Here is an 18,298-nt window from a genome sequence, read left to right as displayed (position 1 = left end):
ATATTAAAATGGAAAACAGTCATTTTAAATTGCAATAGTATTTTACTATATTACTGTTTTTGTATTACCTCAAACTTTTGAACAGCAGTGTACATTATTTGTCACTCTGGTAAGGAAAGTAATAAATATGATAAATACTGTACCCCAGCTGCTGTCCATTTGTGATTTCAAGTCTGATAACAGAGGTCTTAAACAGCTTACGTTCAAATGAGTCTCCCTAAAGTAAGGATTTAGAGCTGACTCGGGTCAGTATTAGTTTTAGGTATTACACACAGAGTTTCAGGTATATGTTGTGAGGTTTACATCCCCCTGAGGTCATCAAGTGGACTGAAATGAGTTTATTGGATTTCAGGGGGTCACACAGCAACTCTGTAAAGCTCCAAATCTCCCTGGCGACAGAAGCATCTTCTACCAGTGATGTAAACGCTGTGCTGCGCTGAATCGATTACTAAGTGAGTTAAACACACAGGAATCCTGTTTCCCTTCACCGAGTTTAAAGGTATTGAGGTTAAAGTAATCCTTAAAGACAGTTTTACATCAAAAGCAATGAATGAAAAATTATTTTCAAAATACTTTTTTGTGTGCAAAGAAAACAAAAATAATGACTTTATTTAACAATTTCTCCTCCTCCGTGTCAGTTTTAGCTTTATGTTGCAAGCACTGATGTCACATGGACTTTTCTCTGCCTTGATCCTGAAAGTAACCTTGCTGTCTGAGGGTCAGTATGCTCAGATTTCATCAAAAATATCTTCATTGTGTTTCGAAGAAGAACGAAGGTCTTACAGGTTTGGAACGACATGAGGGTGAATGATTAATGACAGAGTTTTCATTTTTTGTGGTAAACTATCCCTTCAAGAACAAGACGAATCCAGTACAACATTAAAAAAATGTGATGAAACGGAAGTAGCAACAGAGCCTTTCCTCCATATTATGTCTTACATCTGGGAGAAATGGTAGAGCAGGGATTTGTTCTATGCATCGGTTGTTGACTGGATGGAAGATGAATGTGAGTTTAAGCTTGATTGTAAAGCCCTGTTCACACCAAGAATGATAACTATAAAGATAACAATATTAGCAAAAAACATCAACTGTTTGTTCTTAGTGCATGCGCTTCTACAGCTTTAAATTCTCAAGCTTGTGATAGCAGCATCGATTCTGATTGGGCGTCAATGTTTTCATCATCTGAAAAGAAATTGTTTTGTAAGTGATCGTTTCTCTTTGCCTTTATTGTTATAGCTGTAGTGTGGACTGTGCTATTCTTTAATATTGAGAATGATTTTTAAACTATATCTTTATGAATATCATCCATGGTGTGGGATTTAAGCGGGCAAAATGATTGGAGACACTCACAATACACTGACAGAGAGAATCTGACTTTCTGACTTCAAAGACTCAAGGATGATATTTTGACTAAAAATTAGGTGGTAAAATAACATATCAACATGCAACAAGGAAACTGATGAACTTAGGGTTTATCTAAAAACTGACACATTGAATAAACTCACTGTCTAGATGTCAGTGTGAAAGAGCAACAGCAAATGCGGTAATTGTTGAAACAACAGGAACGAGCTTTGACACCACCAAAATATGAAAGCCTTTAATGAGATGAGCATCTTTCACACCCATACCTGTGGAAGATCCATTAGCAGGCAGTTCAGTGCTAAAAAGACACTTCCCTTGATGGACAGCACAGATGCTTCAGATTCGATTTTGGTCACACGGTTTAGTCACACTCATGGAATAATAAATATCCTCTTTTTGCTTCAGGCTTATCTAGTATTAATAGACAGACAATGTATTGGCACTAATTGAGTTTTGAGCTGGTATTGCATGTTAATAGATTCACTTCAAGATAAATCTTGAGAGTTGGAAGCACTTTAATGAAAAGAACTATCCACAAAGCTTGTTCTTTGCTAAACTCAATCTCAAAAGAATGTCACAGAACTCAAAAATAAATGCAAAGTAAGCACTGTGTCCTGGAAAAACCCTTGAATGCTTATGACAGTGTCACACTTAAGTCTCTACATGATAGCGCTGCAAATACGTGTTGTAAAATATTCGATTTATCTGTGCTGTTTTTATTCAGAGCTCCACTTCCTGGGTCTGTATTCATGAAAATGTCTCCTAAAACAGAATCATCTTGTAACACAATGGATTGTTGACTGTGCAAGTTGGGATGTAAGAAGGACAGGTTTAAGGAGCTTAGAGCTGCCTTCAAATAATGTTTTTGATCTATTGTGAAGAGGGAGATCAGGCTGCAGAATAAATATAACAAAGACAGCGCAAGACTTGAAAGACTGGAAAACAACCGTACCCTAAACCTATCCCATCGCTTCGCTCAGAGACTCCGCCATACACCTTATTTCACGTCCCCATGGCCATTAGAGATCAGAGACGTCTGCTGTACATTAAGCCTCGTTAAAATCGACTAAATGATGGGCTGCCTTTCTAATGTCTCGAAAAAATTCTCAGTATCCCTTGATTCTCAATCCGCACACACAAAAAAAGCATTTATCAAAAAAATGTGAATTCTAAGGTGGTCCTCAGACATTGAAGACGCGGTGTTCTGATAGAAGATCTGGTGGAATATTTGGGAAATTATACAAACACACAAATGCACAATGAAATGAATATGTTAAGAAGCACTTACCTAATCCATTCTCACAGTCTGTAAACTCCATAGAATGCACTGCTCGATCTACTCCATACGGACCCATCAGTGTCCTGAGCAGGACGGAGAAAAAAAAGGCTTGTTGGATTCAGAGAAACCTTTTTTTATGTGAAACAAACTTTTTTTACGCTGGTAATTCAATTCATATACGAACATTGTAACAAAAAAAATATATATTAAAAAATACGCTGTGAGTTTATGTGGGGGTGAATTTTCTGTACACACTGTGCCTGTGGACTGTTATTAGTATCAAGACCAGTTCATTCCAGTGGGGAATCAGTGTAAATTATTTAGCATGAATGTCCTGCTTTGGACAGGCTCCTCTTTCTCATGAATTCAGATTTTTGAGAAACACAGTCAGTTAAATCATTCAGTAAAATGAAATCATGTATTAAAAAACTCAACCCTTTGACAGTGTAAACTCTGTTTTCAAGCAGTTGCAAGAGGAATAAATATAATGAGGTTTCTTTTTAAGTAGGCAATATATCAGGACCCTGACGTCTTTGGGCATTTTGTTATTAAGTGACTTACCAGTACCACACCAGAAAGATAACATGCTTCCAGCCTCTCCTGCAGACTCACTGCAATGTCCTTGAAATTGTACTTTAGACTTAGTCTGAGGCTACAATTCAAGCTAAACACGCTTCACACGAGTTACGTAACAGAGAGTGTCCACTGTCCCCAGCACAGCGCCCTCTAAAACAGACATTTAAAATGGTAGGGGGTCAGTGGGAACCAAAAAAATATATTTTTTTAAGGCTGTTACAGTTTCTATCAATGTCGCTCTAATCGTGGTTATTTTATTCTATTACGAAAAAAGGGTTTCTGAGAGTTCATCAAATGTTTATACATACACTGAATGTTTAGTAGTCTATTTGGGTTTTTTTGGTTTGCTCACTGGAGATGTTTTCATTTCGTTTATTTTTAAGTGCCCTACCAAAAACTAATCATTTAACGGAACATGTACATTAGCCTACAGTTACCTTTATACAAAGTATACATTTTCCATATTACCTATATTTGAGTGATTTATTATTTTTTTTCTACAGTAACTGATATATATAAGCCAATTATTCTAAATTATAGTCCTAAATATCATGCTTAATATAGAGCTCGCATATGGTCTTTGAAAATAAATACATGAAAATATCCAGCTGCCTTTATATTTTACAAAGTGGGTCCCTTGCAAATGGATCATCGATTTGGGAGTGTTCCTGGCATCCGAAAGTTCAAAAACCTCTGGTTTTAAACGCATAAAGCCTAGCAAAGTTGTATTCCACGAGGTATGTATGAATGGATTTAGTGAGTACGCACGAATACATTATAATCTCCAGGTGATTAAAGCACATTAATAGCACATCCTTTATAGTGTTGTGGATTCTTCAAAGCATATAGCTTGAAAAATAAAATCATAAAAAACGCGCTTTTGCACGCTCTAACCGCAGTCAATGCAATTTGTATTGCGCAAGGAAGTATGGTGAAGTATCCGTCGTTCAACACGTTTTACTCACGCTTTCTCTCAGCACTCATAATAATAACACGCTTTGTTAGGGATACACCTGAGCAGCCAAGGTGCCACAAAGTGCCCAAAAGTCTCCAGAAGCGGACGAAGTGAAGATGTCGACGCTTCTCTCAAGACCGCTCGGCGCTTATTGCTCGCTGGAGCTAATGAGCCGGGAAAACGAGTCGTAATGCAGCTCGACTGCCACGAAATCACAAAACAAAGGCTTTTTTTTACCTGCTAATCATGACCGCTCCCTTGTACATGACCGAAAATGTAGGCATTTTGAAGATATTTCTGCGCATCCAGCGGCGTGTACCGTATGCCCATTCCTCTCGTGATCAGCGCCTCGCGGAGGTCCGGTACAGCGCGAGCCACATGATTCACTGCTACAGCCCTCTAATACAGATGATCCTAAACATCACCAACTTTGCCCACAGATTAAATCTTATGCAACAGAAATGAGGGGTAGTGGTTTTTTTATATATAGATAAGATTTTTTTTTGACATTGTTTAACAGTGACCGGAACAGGTGGTTTCCAAACTGGAAGCCACATATTTGCGTTTATGATAGGACTGTGAAGGCTTGCATGTGGTGTGATATACAAAGTGTTGCCGACATTAAGCCGTTTCAATCCAAGAGGGTCTTTCAAGGGTATCGTCGGGCTGAACCGAAGTATACTAAATTCTTTTGCATCAGATCAAACCTGATATGGGAATTAAAACTGACAAGCTACTGCAATCTCGAGTCTTCAAACAAGGATCCACAAAACCAAATAATATCACTGGAACAAGCCTCTAGATGAAGCACACACAGAAATGTAATGCAACAAATTTAAGAGACAAATGATATAAATGAATATGACTGAATCAACTATACACCAACAAGCATCATTGGTTTAATCGGGCAGTATAGCATTTTTTTTACAGTATACTGACGGACGGTTGTGTTTTCCTAACTTCCTGTTGATGGAATCACATCGCCACTGTAGCTATTTCACTGTAGTCATGAAAAACGAAGGAAAACAGGAAACGCTGATGCTTTGAGGAGAAAACAACATTTGTGCAAAAGCAGAAAACTCTAAATCCTTGTCAACTCAGAAAGACATATTTAATCTCTCGACTGTTTCCATTTTTAGCCAGTGTTATTGTCTATGGTCATCCCATGCAAAGCTAGAGTGCTTTCCTCTCGCACAGCAATCAGATTTATACACACATGCTTGAGGTAAAATTACACAATATCTGGATTACACCGTCCAAATTTACTCAGGTTTTTGTATTCTTACAATATCATGTGTAATATTTGTGGGTATTTATGTGTATGCACTTCTTTAACATGACTAACTGCGTTTATAATGTAATGAAGGGACTACCTGTTAAAAGAGATTATTGTCATTTAGTGCTCTACAAACAGCGCTGCTTGCGCTCTAGTTAGAGTCAGAGTGACACTTTCCCTTTAATGCATTGTCACTGTGCAACTCCTCAACGTCATTTACCTTGACACATGTCCTGTGAATCAGGGACCACTTTTTACCTGCAGCTTGAGTCACGCAAGTTTGTACCAAAAGCTGCTAGATTACAGACATTGCAAACAGTCACGTCATTCACTAAACCACTGAGGATCACACACTAATTCAGAAACTCCAACTCATTCAGAAATGTGTGTCTTGTTGTTAAGAGATGTGTGACAAATGAAAACAATATTGTAAAATCAGCCGGAATATAAAACATGTTTGATTTGCTTCAACCCGATGGGATCATAGTCTGAAGCACAATGCAATTTACTGTAAAATCTCAAAAATGCAGACTTTTGCCATCTAGCAACGTCTTCAGACTGTAAATCAGGGCAAAAGTCAAGCACTGTATTCCAGCTTTAGTTTTTTTATGCCTGTTGTTTGCATTGCAGTTAACAGAATGCTACATCTTGTCTGATTTTATTAGGCAAAGTGCTAAAAAAAAGAATCAAATGTCTTTTTTTAACAATATAAATAATGTATCTACTACTGTACACAATCTGTCAAGTCTCTGTGATAGTCACAGAGTGACCGGACTAAGCCTTTCTTGTGCCAAACTCGCAGGCTGTAATGATGTAATTTGAGGATTAGCTTCACAAACCCGGCCATGATAAGCTTTATTTTCAAAATTATCACACTAAACTACACTGACTTAAAGCGTCCGACTGGCTTGCCTTGAATTTCTCCTGTAAATCCTCTCATGAGGTAATATGTCAAGTGTGATTTGCACATTCACATATCAAGCCATGACTGGACAGAGAACAGGTCAGGTCCTTACCAGGGTTTTTTTTTTTAAATATGAACTCACACTCATGTTCTTCAAAAACCTGAACAAAGACTTATATAAATGTCTCTGTGTTTTTTGTTTGTATCTGTAAAATGGAGTGTGAGTAAAATATTTTTTCTGTAAGTTATCCAATTAAGACGTCATCCCCCAGTTTCACAGACAAGGCTTAGGCTTAGTCCCAGACTAAATTGTAAGTCTGAGCTGTTTCAACTGAAAGAAACGTACATTGATCTTAAAATATATCAGTGCCTTCACTTTGTTTTAAGATGCACACCAGTACTGTTTTTTCTAAGACATGTTTCTAAAAACTATTTTCACGTTCTAATTGCCTATTCCCTTAACCCAAATCCTATCTGAAAAACCAGGCCTGTATTTATTTGTTATGGTTTTGTTTTTATTTCAAAAGATGAAAAAAATCTATATCCTTACTGAGGTCTATAAGGCAGTATTTTGACTGTAGTAACCAATAAAACCTGAAAAACTATGAAGTGTGATATGTTCGTACAACACCAGGCATCTTCACACTCCATCCATCTCTCATTCAATCCCTGACTGCCTCGATAAAAAGGCAGGAGATTTTTTAATTGGCTTTGTATAGTCACTCTGTGACCAACTAAAGTTTATGATTCTTAGACATTTTGTCCACCTAGATAATCTTTACAAAATGTGTGAATTGTGATTACTATATACAATTGTCAGACCTATAAAATGTTGTTTATTTTAAGTTATAAGTAAAAAAAAAAAAGGCCATTAATCTTCTGACAGCTGGAAAGTTTGAGTTACAGTAGTTTTCAGAAAAACAATTACAAACACAACAAAAAGGAGGGCAAATGAGTAGATGAGTTTTCCTGTTTGGCATGGTGGCGTTTAATGTCCCTGACAATGTTTGCAGTTCCAAAAATAATAAAATTAATCACATTCTTTAAGCATTTACCCAACGATACATTAAAAAAACACTTCATGAAGAACAGCACAATCAGAAGTTCAAAAATGCTAATTCATTTCTGGGTTTTAGAAAAAGCAGTTGACCTGAATTTTGCATTAATTTTCTCCCCAAAACCCGAATGGACAAAAAGAAAGAGTTGTACAGGACTTTTCATCTCATTTGCTCTAAAACGTGACTGTGCCTACATTTATAAAGCCTGATACTAAACGTCTATAAATAGTCTTTGAGGGCAGCCTCTGTGATACAGGAGGCAGCTGTTCTTTATTCAAGAATCTGCGATGCCCGAGAATGGCAGAACATAAAGCTCGGGCAGAATGGCAGATATTTAGCACTGGAAGGCTTAGCATAAGACTACGTGCTAGAAGACAATCTGAGATGAGCTATTTAAATGTCCCAGAGAACGTTCTGAAAATCGTTCGTACTTTAAAAATGAGCCAAAATCATCACTTGTGATTTACTCATGTGTTCTATTTATGCCTTTCATAATCTTCACCTTTCAACCACCCCAGACGATACACGAACTCACACAGCCCTGTCAGACACGGGCATTAAACTGTGCAGCGCACCGTGCTGTAACATGCTTGATAACACGAATAAACATCAAACAAAGAAATGAGCAGAACGCTCATGCATGTCGAAGTTGCAGTACTTACATTGCGCTGTAGATTTTTTTCATTGAAGCTTTGGATAAGGAGAACTATTGAATAAATAAATTATTAAATGCACGTGTAAATATTTACAACAGTATCTCTGAATTTCATAAATTCTTGCTCCAAAGTATCATATATCTCACCACTCAAGAATCTCAGAAAGCCAACAGCCCTTCAACCCTCTTAAATCGCTGAAGCTGTAAATCCCGTGAATGATGATTCATGACAGATTGTCTGTCCATGTGATTTCTCATGATGCAAAGAATTCATTTATACGGGCCATGTATCTATATCATGCATTTGTTGGCACAGCGTGAGTTTTTATCGTGTTTACTATGGTGGTATATTAAGTATATGTTAGTCTTATCTGAAATCTTCTTACAGGAGAAATTTTTTTCCCCATCTGCAGTCTGTTCATATCGATCAGAACGTGTAAGGACCGTAAACAATATACTGGTATTATCCATGTGCAATAGACACAAATATGGATGAGTGAAATTTAAGTAGCGTGAAAATCATATACTTGTTTCAGACTTAAATGACGATGGTTTGCATTGAAATCTTTAACAAAGGCAAAAGTTATTAAAATAATGCAAATTATGTTGCTACTTATTAACTTTTTGATTTGACCAGTTGGTTTCAATGCTTTTTAAAAATATTAATTTTCTAACTAGTCTTCCAAATAATATGAAAATTGCATGTTTAATCATTTTAATGGTGTATCTGCCATTTTGCCCTTTGGCGTTCCTTTCGAAACAACGGCTTTTGAGCCAATCACTTGAGCTGTAAATATCATGTGACTCATTACGCTTGGAGGGAAACTGAAAGACATCATAAATCATTTTTATTTCGTTTAGGTTGTATTTGTAAATGTTGACATTTTTTGTATAAAAAAGCTCACTGTTTGAGTTTTGAGAAGAAATATTTGCTGATGTATGATATATTTATGATATAAGACCATATAGACACCCTGAGAAAGCAAACGGCAAGTCACGTCAATCACTCAAAAATATGCATGAAAAAAAGTAAAAACGTATATGTAAGTATAAGTATAGTGTCTCTGACTGCAAACACAAAGAGAAGAAGCTAAAATAACATACATGCATACTATCCCTTTTCCTTCCAGCAGCCATGGCAACTACCCATTGCATCAGAACTTTAATCACCAAATCTGCACAGTGGGTTGTTATCAGATTATCGGATAATCCAGTCCACATTGAGAAATCATAACAGCGGAGAGGTGGAGACGCACTATGTCCGTTTTTGGCCAGTCCAGCTTCTTATTTTTCATCAAGGCAAAGCTCAGTAAACGTGCCACCCATTGCAGTAAAGAAGAATGGGAAATGAGGGTGGCAGCTTTACTCAGGTGCCAAGTTTCCATGCTGGACCACCGAGTGTGGTGAAATGGGTTAATCTGAAACAGTCTGACAGGCCAGTCTGACCTGTTTACAAACTGCTGCATTCTGGGCCCACGACTGCCCTCCGTCGGTAACAAACAGAAACACATCCCATGTCACAGCGAGCATATCATCCACTTTTAATCACGCTTGATGCTGTCAGCATAAAACAACACTGAAGAGGATGAACAATCAGGAAGGGATTGCTGGAATCGTTTTTCTCATATCACGGAAGGACTGAGGTTGCAATTTAATGAGACGATTTTGGTCTATTAATGGTCTAATTTTTGATGAAAGCAGATAGGAGAAAAAAAGCACAACATGTTTTTATACGACAAAAATACAACTGACGAATCAACTGAAACTTCTTTACTGGCAATAAAGGTGTATGAACTGTACATATTAAATATAGGCATACCATTCTGAATATGTTTAGAAATGTAATAATAGTATACTTTTTCCTGGTAATTTGATACACTAAGCACTAACACAAAATCTTGGTTCTACTGGCAGGTCAACTAACTGTAAGAACATGCCTGATTTAAATCTCTTAACAACCGCATAGCAAAAAGCAGAGAAATCAATAAATCGCAACCAAGATGACAACAAACTACTCAACAAGACCTCATTATTAGGCAATAACAAGGCTGATAAAAAAGAATGAACAATCAGAATTGAATGACAATGGCTAGTACCAAAAACATGGGGGGAAAATGTAAGATGCAGATAAAGATAAAACAATTATTTTCATTAGACCCAAATGTTACTTTTCATTAGCAAATAGTTTTAAAATTACAGTGATATACACTGTAATTTTTATTTATTTCTCTTTTATTTTAACCAGTCTACTGGTGTGCATTTGACAAGAATATACTAAAGTATTTAAACTTAAAATTTAATGTCAAAATCACTTATTTTATATTATTGTCATTTACATGTGACAGTTGTTTCAAAGAGCTGCTGCTGTTGTTTTTGTTGTTTTGTAATGCTGTCAAGTAATCCACAGATATTCACATAACAGTCACAGACTCATGCAATCGCGCACAAACAAAATCTGAAGCTTCATGGTAGAGCAGGTGTGTCCAATCTGTGCCTGAGGGCCCATGTCCGGCAGAGTTTAGTTAAACTTGCCTCAGCACACCTGCCTGGGGGTTTCAAGTATGCCTATTAAGACCTTGATTAGCTGGTGCTTAAGTGAGTTTTAAGTGAGTAAACTCTGCAGGACTGTGTCCCTCCAGGAGCAACACCTGCGATAGAAGAAACCCTTTCCTGAAAAACTTCATACAGGTTCAAAACCTTTACACTGGGTATGGGTTACACAAAAGCTCCTGCTCCTGTGGTTGCTTTATATTTGTTTCACATTAGTAAGTCAAAGCCAGCACCATAAAAACAATGTTCAACGTTTGTCAAGTTACTATAAAAAATGTTAATTTGTTACACTATTTGTGGCACAAGCATCACAGGTGTTTGAGGATGAGATGATTAACTACAGCGTCAATCAAACAGTATCTTTAAGCTACTGAGTTCATTTAGTATTATTTGAACACAGCGCTCACGATGCTGAGATACAGACCCTGTCTCCACGATCAGAGCAATGATTTACACACACGCTTTTTACGGTGTTACTTCTACGCATATTCTCATGTACATGCAACATACGTGCTTCCTCAGGTTTCTATTTTAGCATAGAATAAATAACATTTATTGATATTAATGTGATTAATGAAATATTAAACCTAAGCATCGAATCAAACTGAAATTAAGATTTAAACATGAAAGTCAGCGTTAGTAAACATTTCACAGCATTATAATATCATGCAGCCTTTGTTAAATTTGAAAGCTGTTGCAGTGTTATATTTAGAAATAAAAGATTTTTTTCAAACATGTTTTTGTTTAAGGTCTGTTCAGCACAGGTCTATAGACCTAACGGTGCTCATTAGTGCTATTAAAGAAGTTTGGTTTTGTCTAGACATGTGTGTTTGTATAAACTGGGTAAATATCCACCATTCTGACCTGCTGTTATGTTAAGACATGAGACATGAGGACATGAGACCTGAAGAGACCCTATTCTTCCCAATAGTCTATTCAAGTCCCGGTCACCAAACTCTAAATTTAGCACGTCACCGGGCAGATTCATTCTCAGGTACATACACTATTAGCTATTCTGATCTTTTAAGGCTATAATATAAATGTGCCATTAGTAAAATATTCAAAAACTCTCCCAGATATGTCAATCACGTGTGAATTTGAAGGATGATGGCAACTGTAAACTGCGCTAAAAACCCTTCAGAAGGTGACAAATTGCCTGTTCACTTTATTCACCTTAAATGTACACCTTATCTACATTTGAGTAATGCCTTTGAATGTAAACAAACAAAAAATCTCTGCCATACTGTACTTAAAACTATCTAAAATTAGGATTTTAAACCGGGAAGGGGCTAAAGGGGTGCTTAGGCATCCACAAATATTCTGAGAGAGATTTTTCTTAGGGCTGTCAAAGATATATTGTAAATTAAGATTCGGATGAAACATGTTTAATACATTAGCAGAATGTACTGTTCGGCTAAATCACTTTTAAATCGCTTTTATTCACATAACAGCCTCGCTTTTGATAAGTTTTTGATAACGGACTTTGAAAACGCATCTAAAGTACTTTGAAAACACACCTTTTTTAAAGGTTTAAACATTTTACATTAATCAAATAGCGACAATAAATACACATTGTAAATATTCTACAGCTATTAGATCTTTCTTTACTATACTAGACAACATAAGACAACAATTATTTAATTTTAGAAAAACTGTTTTTATGTATATTGTGCATTTCCTGCTAAAGGACCTTGAGTCTGGAAATACAGTTGACTGAATCATATTGACTATATTATATCTGTCTTAACGCATGGGTTTTCAGCACAGTCTTTATGAAAACACAATAAGGCTATGCTTTTATACAGGCGGGGGAATCGTCATATTTTGGGTTCTTGTCAACAAAAATCCCTTGTGTTTGCAAAAAATGCAAGCACCATTAAAACAGGCTACGTTTAACTTCCTCTATATACTCTACATAATAGTATATACTCTTTATAAACGCAAAAAAAAAGTTTTTTTTCTTTTCTTTATATATATATTTTTTGTCAGTTGTAGGCTACTTTGGTTAAATAACTACAAGCTTTTATTACTCAGTTTTCGAAGCGACTCTTTCTTTCGTTCATGGTTTCTTAGAAAACGCCAATGCCACAAAAAAAAAAATCAGGCAACGGGAAAAAGCTCACAGATAACTGTTCTCTGCCGAGAGCGTTATGTGAACAGGACTGTATGTACTCCGTGCTTTTCTTTAATTACGCTGATCTTCACTTGTTACATATACTACAGTTTGAGACTTTATATGAACGTTACGCTTCGCAGTACTATACTATACGCCCGAAATGACAAAGAAAAATAAAGAGACGGCACGCGCAACTCCACAAGCATATTCAGTTCTTACCAGTAAATGAGCGAAAGTCCATCAAAACGCTCGAGCTCTCTTCCCCGGGGGTTCAGATAGGACATTGCATCCAACAGAAACGTTAAGGATAAAAATAGTCTGCTCTGGAAACGGACTTAAATGCTGCCTCCAAATATTAGCATCACGCACATCGCCGCGGTTTCGTGTCACGCTCGTGGTCCGCCGCCTCGCTCAAGAGTCAGCGTTCATTCAGCATTAAATCAATGATACCTCAACTGCCAGGCGAGAGAGAGACTCAACTATGCCAGTTTCTAATCTGTAAGACACGTGGTTTTCGTGCTGACCTGGCCGTCTGTTAGAAAAAATCTACATCTTGTCGACAGCCCTCTGGTCACATTACTTTGACTTTTTCTAGACTAGGTACCAGGTAATGTCGGCGTGTGTGTGTATATACTGAGATGTGTTGTATCAGATTCACTGATTGCCTCTGAAAAAATACTACCAAGAGAGCCTTTTAGGGCACCGTGTGTAGGCTCGCTGCTGAGGACTGAAATGTAAGGCACGGATAAATATATAGAGACAATTACGGTTTGTTTAGCCAAGTGTGCAGTCAGACTGAGGTGAAGCCACATGACCGTTCAGCTTCAGGTGACTGAGATTAATAGTGCGGCTTTTGACCTGTCCTGAGAGATCTGCTGCACTGCAGCCAAAACACCAGGGGAGTTTCCAATTTCCTCACATAGACATTTGTTTGTAACACCGGTATCTGTCCCTGTAGCTTCATACTGTGAGTTCAATCAAAACCGGTGTCTACATTTGTTCTCTTAGTGCATAAACCGTTTAGGCACATTTACCATCATAATCGCATTGGGTCGAAAAATACTATAGTTAGGCCTATTGTAGTTAATGTGAAATCAGAAGAAAAAGTAAAGGACAGGACTCGTAACTAGTATAAAGAAGCGTAAATAATGCATAGACAAACTTCTAATACGCATTTCAATAATATATTAATAATATATGACCACGAAACAAAACTAATGTAAATATATCAAAACTTAATTTTTGGATTAGTAATATGCTTTGTTAAGTACTTCATTTGGACAACTTTAAAAATGATTTTCTCAATATTTAGATTTTTTTTTCGCAGAATCAGATTCCAGGTTTTCAAAGAGTTGTAGAAAATATTGTCCTATCCTAACAAAGTTTATTTATTCAGCTTTCAGATTATGTAGTTTCAAAAAATGACCCTTATAACTGGTTTTGTGGACAATGGTCACATAATCATATTCCAAATCCATATACTATTTGCATGTAGAATCCTGCTCTGTGTTCTTTCTTACATCTATTTTCATTCTGAGTTCTGATTGGTCTGTCCTTTCTTGCATTATTTTAACCGTGAATAGCAACTTTACACAACACCAAGGGTGTTGAATCTAACAGATTTTTTTTTTTTTCATTCTACTATTTTATTATTATTATTATTATTTACAATATCAGATAAACATTAAAACAAGAACTTAAGAACATATGGGGGATACAATAAAAATGAAAAGGAAAATAAAAAGTCAAATAAACAATAATAATACAACTTATTTTAAATTGATACATACAGATATAGCATTTTAATAAATTTGGTTACCGCTGCAAAAAAAAAGTCAGAGATCAAATTTGTTGCACTTATATTTACAATGTAAAATGAGATTATAGTTGTGTATTAAATGTATCTTCTATTTTATTTATATTCTAATGATGGCTACCTGAAATACCTTTCCAAACGACGCTACTCCCCCTAGCGGTGAAGTTCGGTAACACGCAGCTATGGCTGCTTTTAGTGGGACATCGGTGCGCGTATCCGCACCGTATTTTAAATGCGTGCCACGTGTTATAGATGTCTGGCTCTTAAACAGCATGTCTGCACTTTTAATCCGAATGCGCATCATTTCAGATCTGTGTTAAATCTGTGTGCAAGCCTTCATGACATCCTGCCTAAAAAAGACAACAATGAAAAGTCACTTCACGGAGTTCGGTGCCATGGTAACTACAATGCTTGACATACTTTGAATGAGATCATGATGTGAGGTGTAAAGTGACAGAAAGAGTGACAAGATGGGTGTGGCAGCATGTTTAAGATAGTATAGTAGATCAGCGTGCATTACCGCAATCACCCTGTCAACATTCCTCCTTATCTGTAAAGCAATGTTCATTTTCAGTCTTAAGCAAGCGGAGAAGAATATAGCTTTTGACAGCAGATTCCCTAAAGTAACATTTTCAACACAGCATATTAGTCACAAGACTCTATGAAGCCCGTTTAACACTCTCTTTAATTAAAATAAATGGCTGGGGCCTGGCAGGATTGGCTGGTTTTCTGAGACCTTCCCCGTTCTAGAATGTAGGTGGGGCTGCACCATCTGCAGTGTTTGACCCAGCCGAGCAGGTTCCTTCTCCGTCTCATTCTTGACCTGGGTGTGGTTGTCACCTGTATGTGTCAATGCCACTCCATTGCTCTTTCATACGTGTTGAACTCTTATAGCTCGCCGCTTATAGCTGTGCGTTTTCCAATCCGTTTTTTTTCCAGGCTTGTGACATTCTACGACGACAAAAACAAAAGCTAATTCTGAAGGGATGAATAGAGTGATTAGCCAACGGCGGCTGATGATCATTGCTCTGTTGAGATTTGAGACCGTGGACAGTCTGGTTTGATGAACTCTGGCTGGGCCGTAGCAGGATTGCTGCAACACAGCAGTTTTGTGTGTCAGAGGGTCTTTGGGAGGTTTTCAAACTCACTGAGCCTTAGCTTTCTGCTTTGTTCACAGTCTCAGGGAGGATTCAGCCATGCTCTGGATTCACTCTGCGTGCCCAAAAGAGTTCCAGACCCCGATAGCTTCGAAGTCTGGTACTACTATGTAGCAAAGACACCTAAAATACACGGACGGTGATATAGTTGTCTTTAGTTTGTGGTATAGCTACATTAAATGTCGTTACAGAAGTGAAACCAGACCGGGTTAACCTTAAAATAGTATAACACTGATTACTGACTTTCAAAAGACCTTCAAGATTAGAATCGCTTCATTTTAAAGCAAAGCCTCCACAAGCTCCTCCTTTACTTTTAGATATTTTAATGTTAAATAAGGATTTGCTATCGTAATCATAACAAGAAGTACATAAATAGCTATGGGTTTTTTTATGACTTATAAAATAAAGCATATGAATAAACCATGTTAGTGTGTCATACACTCCTGAAATATTGGTGTCTTACATTCTAGAGAAGTCAAAGAAATCAATTAAATCTGTAGGTGTGTACAAAAGCAAGCAGATATTTTGTAAGTAACTAATTTCCAATTTTTTTCTCAGTAACTATAATGGATTACAGTTACATTTATTTTGTAATAAAATGATTTACATGCAACTCCTCAACACTTTGTACTTCACACACCACTACTCTATTGACAATGGACCTTTTTTTGCTGGCCAACTTTTTCTGAAGTGAATAATGTTGAAAAATACGAATGTGACTTTCACTGAGTCAGTAACTAAGTATGTCTACATTAGCAGTTATGTTTGTCATCTCTCTGCCAAGTGATTGACTTTCATAGATTAAATGCATGTTGCACGCTGGACAAATTTGAGCTACAATCACATTACCTGTTCCGACCTCACGAACTGAATCATTCAGTTGTGACAGTATTTGCATGATGAATTATTGCTTTAGTTTGACTGAAACAGAACTGTTAAAGTGCATGTCATCCTCTTACCGAAACTGCATTTTATGCAACAAAGCACAAATGTTATGGTGCCGTTTACCGTTGCTCGCCAACAGTAATCCACGTGAACAGGATTTTCACATAAAGGCAAAACATTTCCCCACACATATTACACATCTGGTTCTAGTATTAATGCAAACTTTCATGCAAGGGGCTTGTGTATGAGTGAGTCTTTGTGAAGACGAGCACCAACCATATTAACTCAACTTCACAAACTCAGCGATTTAGGTCGGACTAAAGCATTTACATAACAAGCCAGGCTAACACATCGCATTTATTGTAATGACCTTTCTTGGCCTCTTGCTGAAACAGCATTTTCAGCGATTGTGAATATTCCTCTTCAACCTAAAGAAAGAGAGGATAAGTAATCTGTCTAATGACCACAAGTGTCACTTCAATCTACAAGAGAAACAGGTGCAAAGCAAGGCTTCAAGACTAAAACGTTTCCCTACAGAGACAAAAGCTGTGCTGTCACCAACAATGTCTTAACATACCACAGCGGATAGCTAGCATATTTGCATTATATAGTTTCTAGGTGCATTTTAGGCACATATTGCTAAGAGAAACTGTGTGACACACCTTTAGTGGCTGTTGTGTGTTTAACAAAACAAGTGCTGACACTCCTGCCATTGAACCTTAAATCTTCACACCCGGAAAAACAGACACTCCTCTCCCATTTAAAATTAGTAGATTGATGAGAGCGATTTCTACACAAGTTGTAAAAAAAATATATCAGTGTAATATAAATGACTTGCTTATCTATTAGTGGAAGATTTGAAGGAATCCTGGGTATGAAGTGAATGCTTTGTTCTTAAAATGTCATGTAGGATAGTCTATTTTGGTTGATAGCCCACATCTACCTGTTTGAAATACTCTCTCCACCCATGTTTGGATAATGCACCTTGCACTCGGAGACATGAAGTACACACCCCACAGTCCATACTACACTTTATCACAGACAAGACTCTTCCTTAGAGGAGAATGAACTTTCACTGGTACCCCCACCGCTAAAAACTTGACTTCACGGTGGCCGATGGCACACCGGCTCTTCAGTACAACTTTGCATATAGGGTGTGTTGAGTTCCAAAGCAGGCCCATCCTGGCAGAGGAATGCTAAAAAAACCCACACACATAAATTCACTACGGTACTTCAAATCTGGCCGCACAGGTCTCTCCACTGAGTTGTGTTCGCATAATGATCCACGCATGTCAGTCAGGAGCTTAATCGCCTCATTCCTCACCTGCACCGTATGGGTGTGAGGGAATTCCGGCCTTTCACCCGTTTCAGAAATTCTTGGACCCAAACCCACTTAGACTGAGCTTTATTCATTATCAGCAGCGCATGCAAACACCTATTTATTTGAATATAAAGTGATGACAAAGAAATTTCTGTGTAACCGCTAGAATGTGGCGACACCGGTTGAAGAGACGGTCCGTACAAACACATCTGGCACGGAAGAAACCCTGCGGCCCGTTGAAAGAGGCTTCAGATCCAAAAGTAAATGATGGATGAAACCCATTCACACATAATAGGCATCTGATCACTTTAGTAGGTGTTGTAAATAAACGCTGCATTGCAGGCTTGGCTGCCTGACAAAGTTAATATTTAAGCCCTTGGAATGGACT

General features: G+C 37.4%; 1 protein-coding gene across 4 annotated transcripts in view; it reads right to left on the bottom strand.

The window, feature by feature from the left end:
* si:dkeyp-72e1.9 (syntaxin-binding protein 4) overlaps window positions 1–13,239 on the bottom strand; it is a 37,599-nt gene extending 24,360 nt beyond the window's left edge. For 2 of the 4 annotated variants that reach the window (XM_043234918.1, XM_043234921.1), the window contains exons 1-2: window positions 4,410–4,554; window positions 2,651–2,724 (exon numbers count right to left, since the gene is read on the bottom strand). In XM_043234918.1, coding sequence (XP_043090853.1) covers window positions 2,651–2,724; window positions 4,410–4,477 — 142 coding nt within the window. In that variant the 5' untranslated portion in view covers window positions 4,478–4,554. Of the gene's footprint in view, window positions 1–2,650; window positions 2,725–4,409; window positions 4,555–12,950 lie in introns of those variants that run through there. The other 2 variants (XM_043234922.1, XM_043234920.1) reach the window with 2 other exon arrangements.
* Window positions 13,240–18,298: the final 5,059 nt, after the last annotated feature.

This window comes from Puntigrus tetrazona, chromosome 3, assembly GCF_018831695.1.
Source record: "Puntigrus tetrazona isolate hp1 chromosome 3, ASM1883169v1, whole genome shotgun sequence".
In the NCBI taxonomy this organism is placed as follows: Eukaryota; Metazoa; Chordata; class Actinopteri; order Cypriniformes; family Cyprinidae; genus Puntigrus; species Puntigrus tetrazona.
The sequence above is the reverse complement of the archived record's forward strand: the minus strand, read 5'-3'. Positions and strand labels throughout refer to the sequence as shown.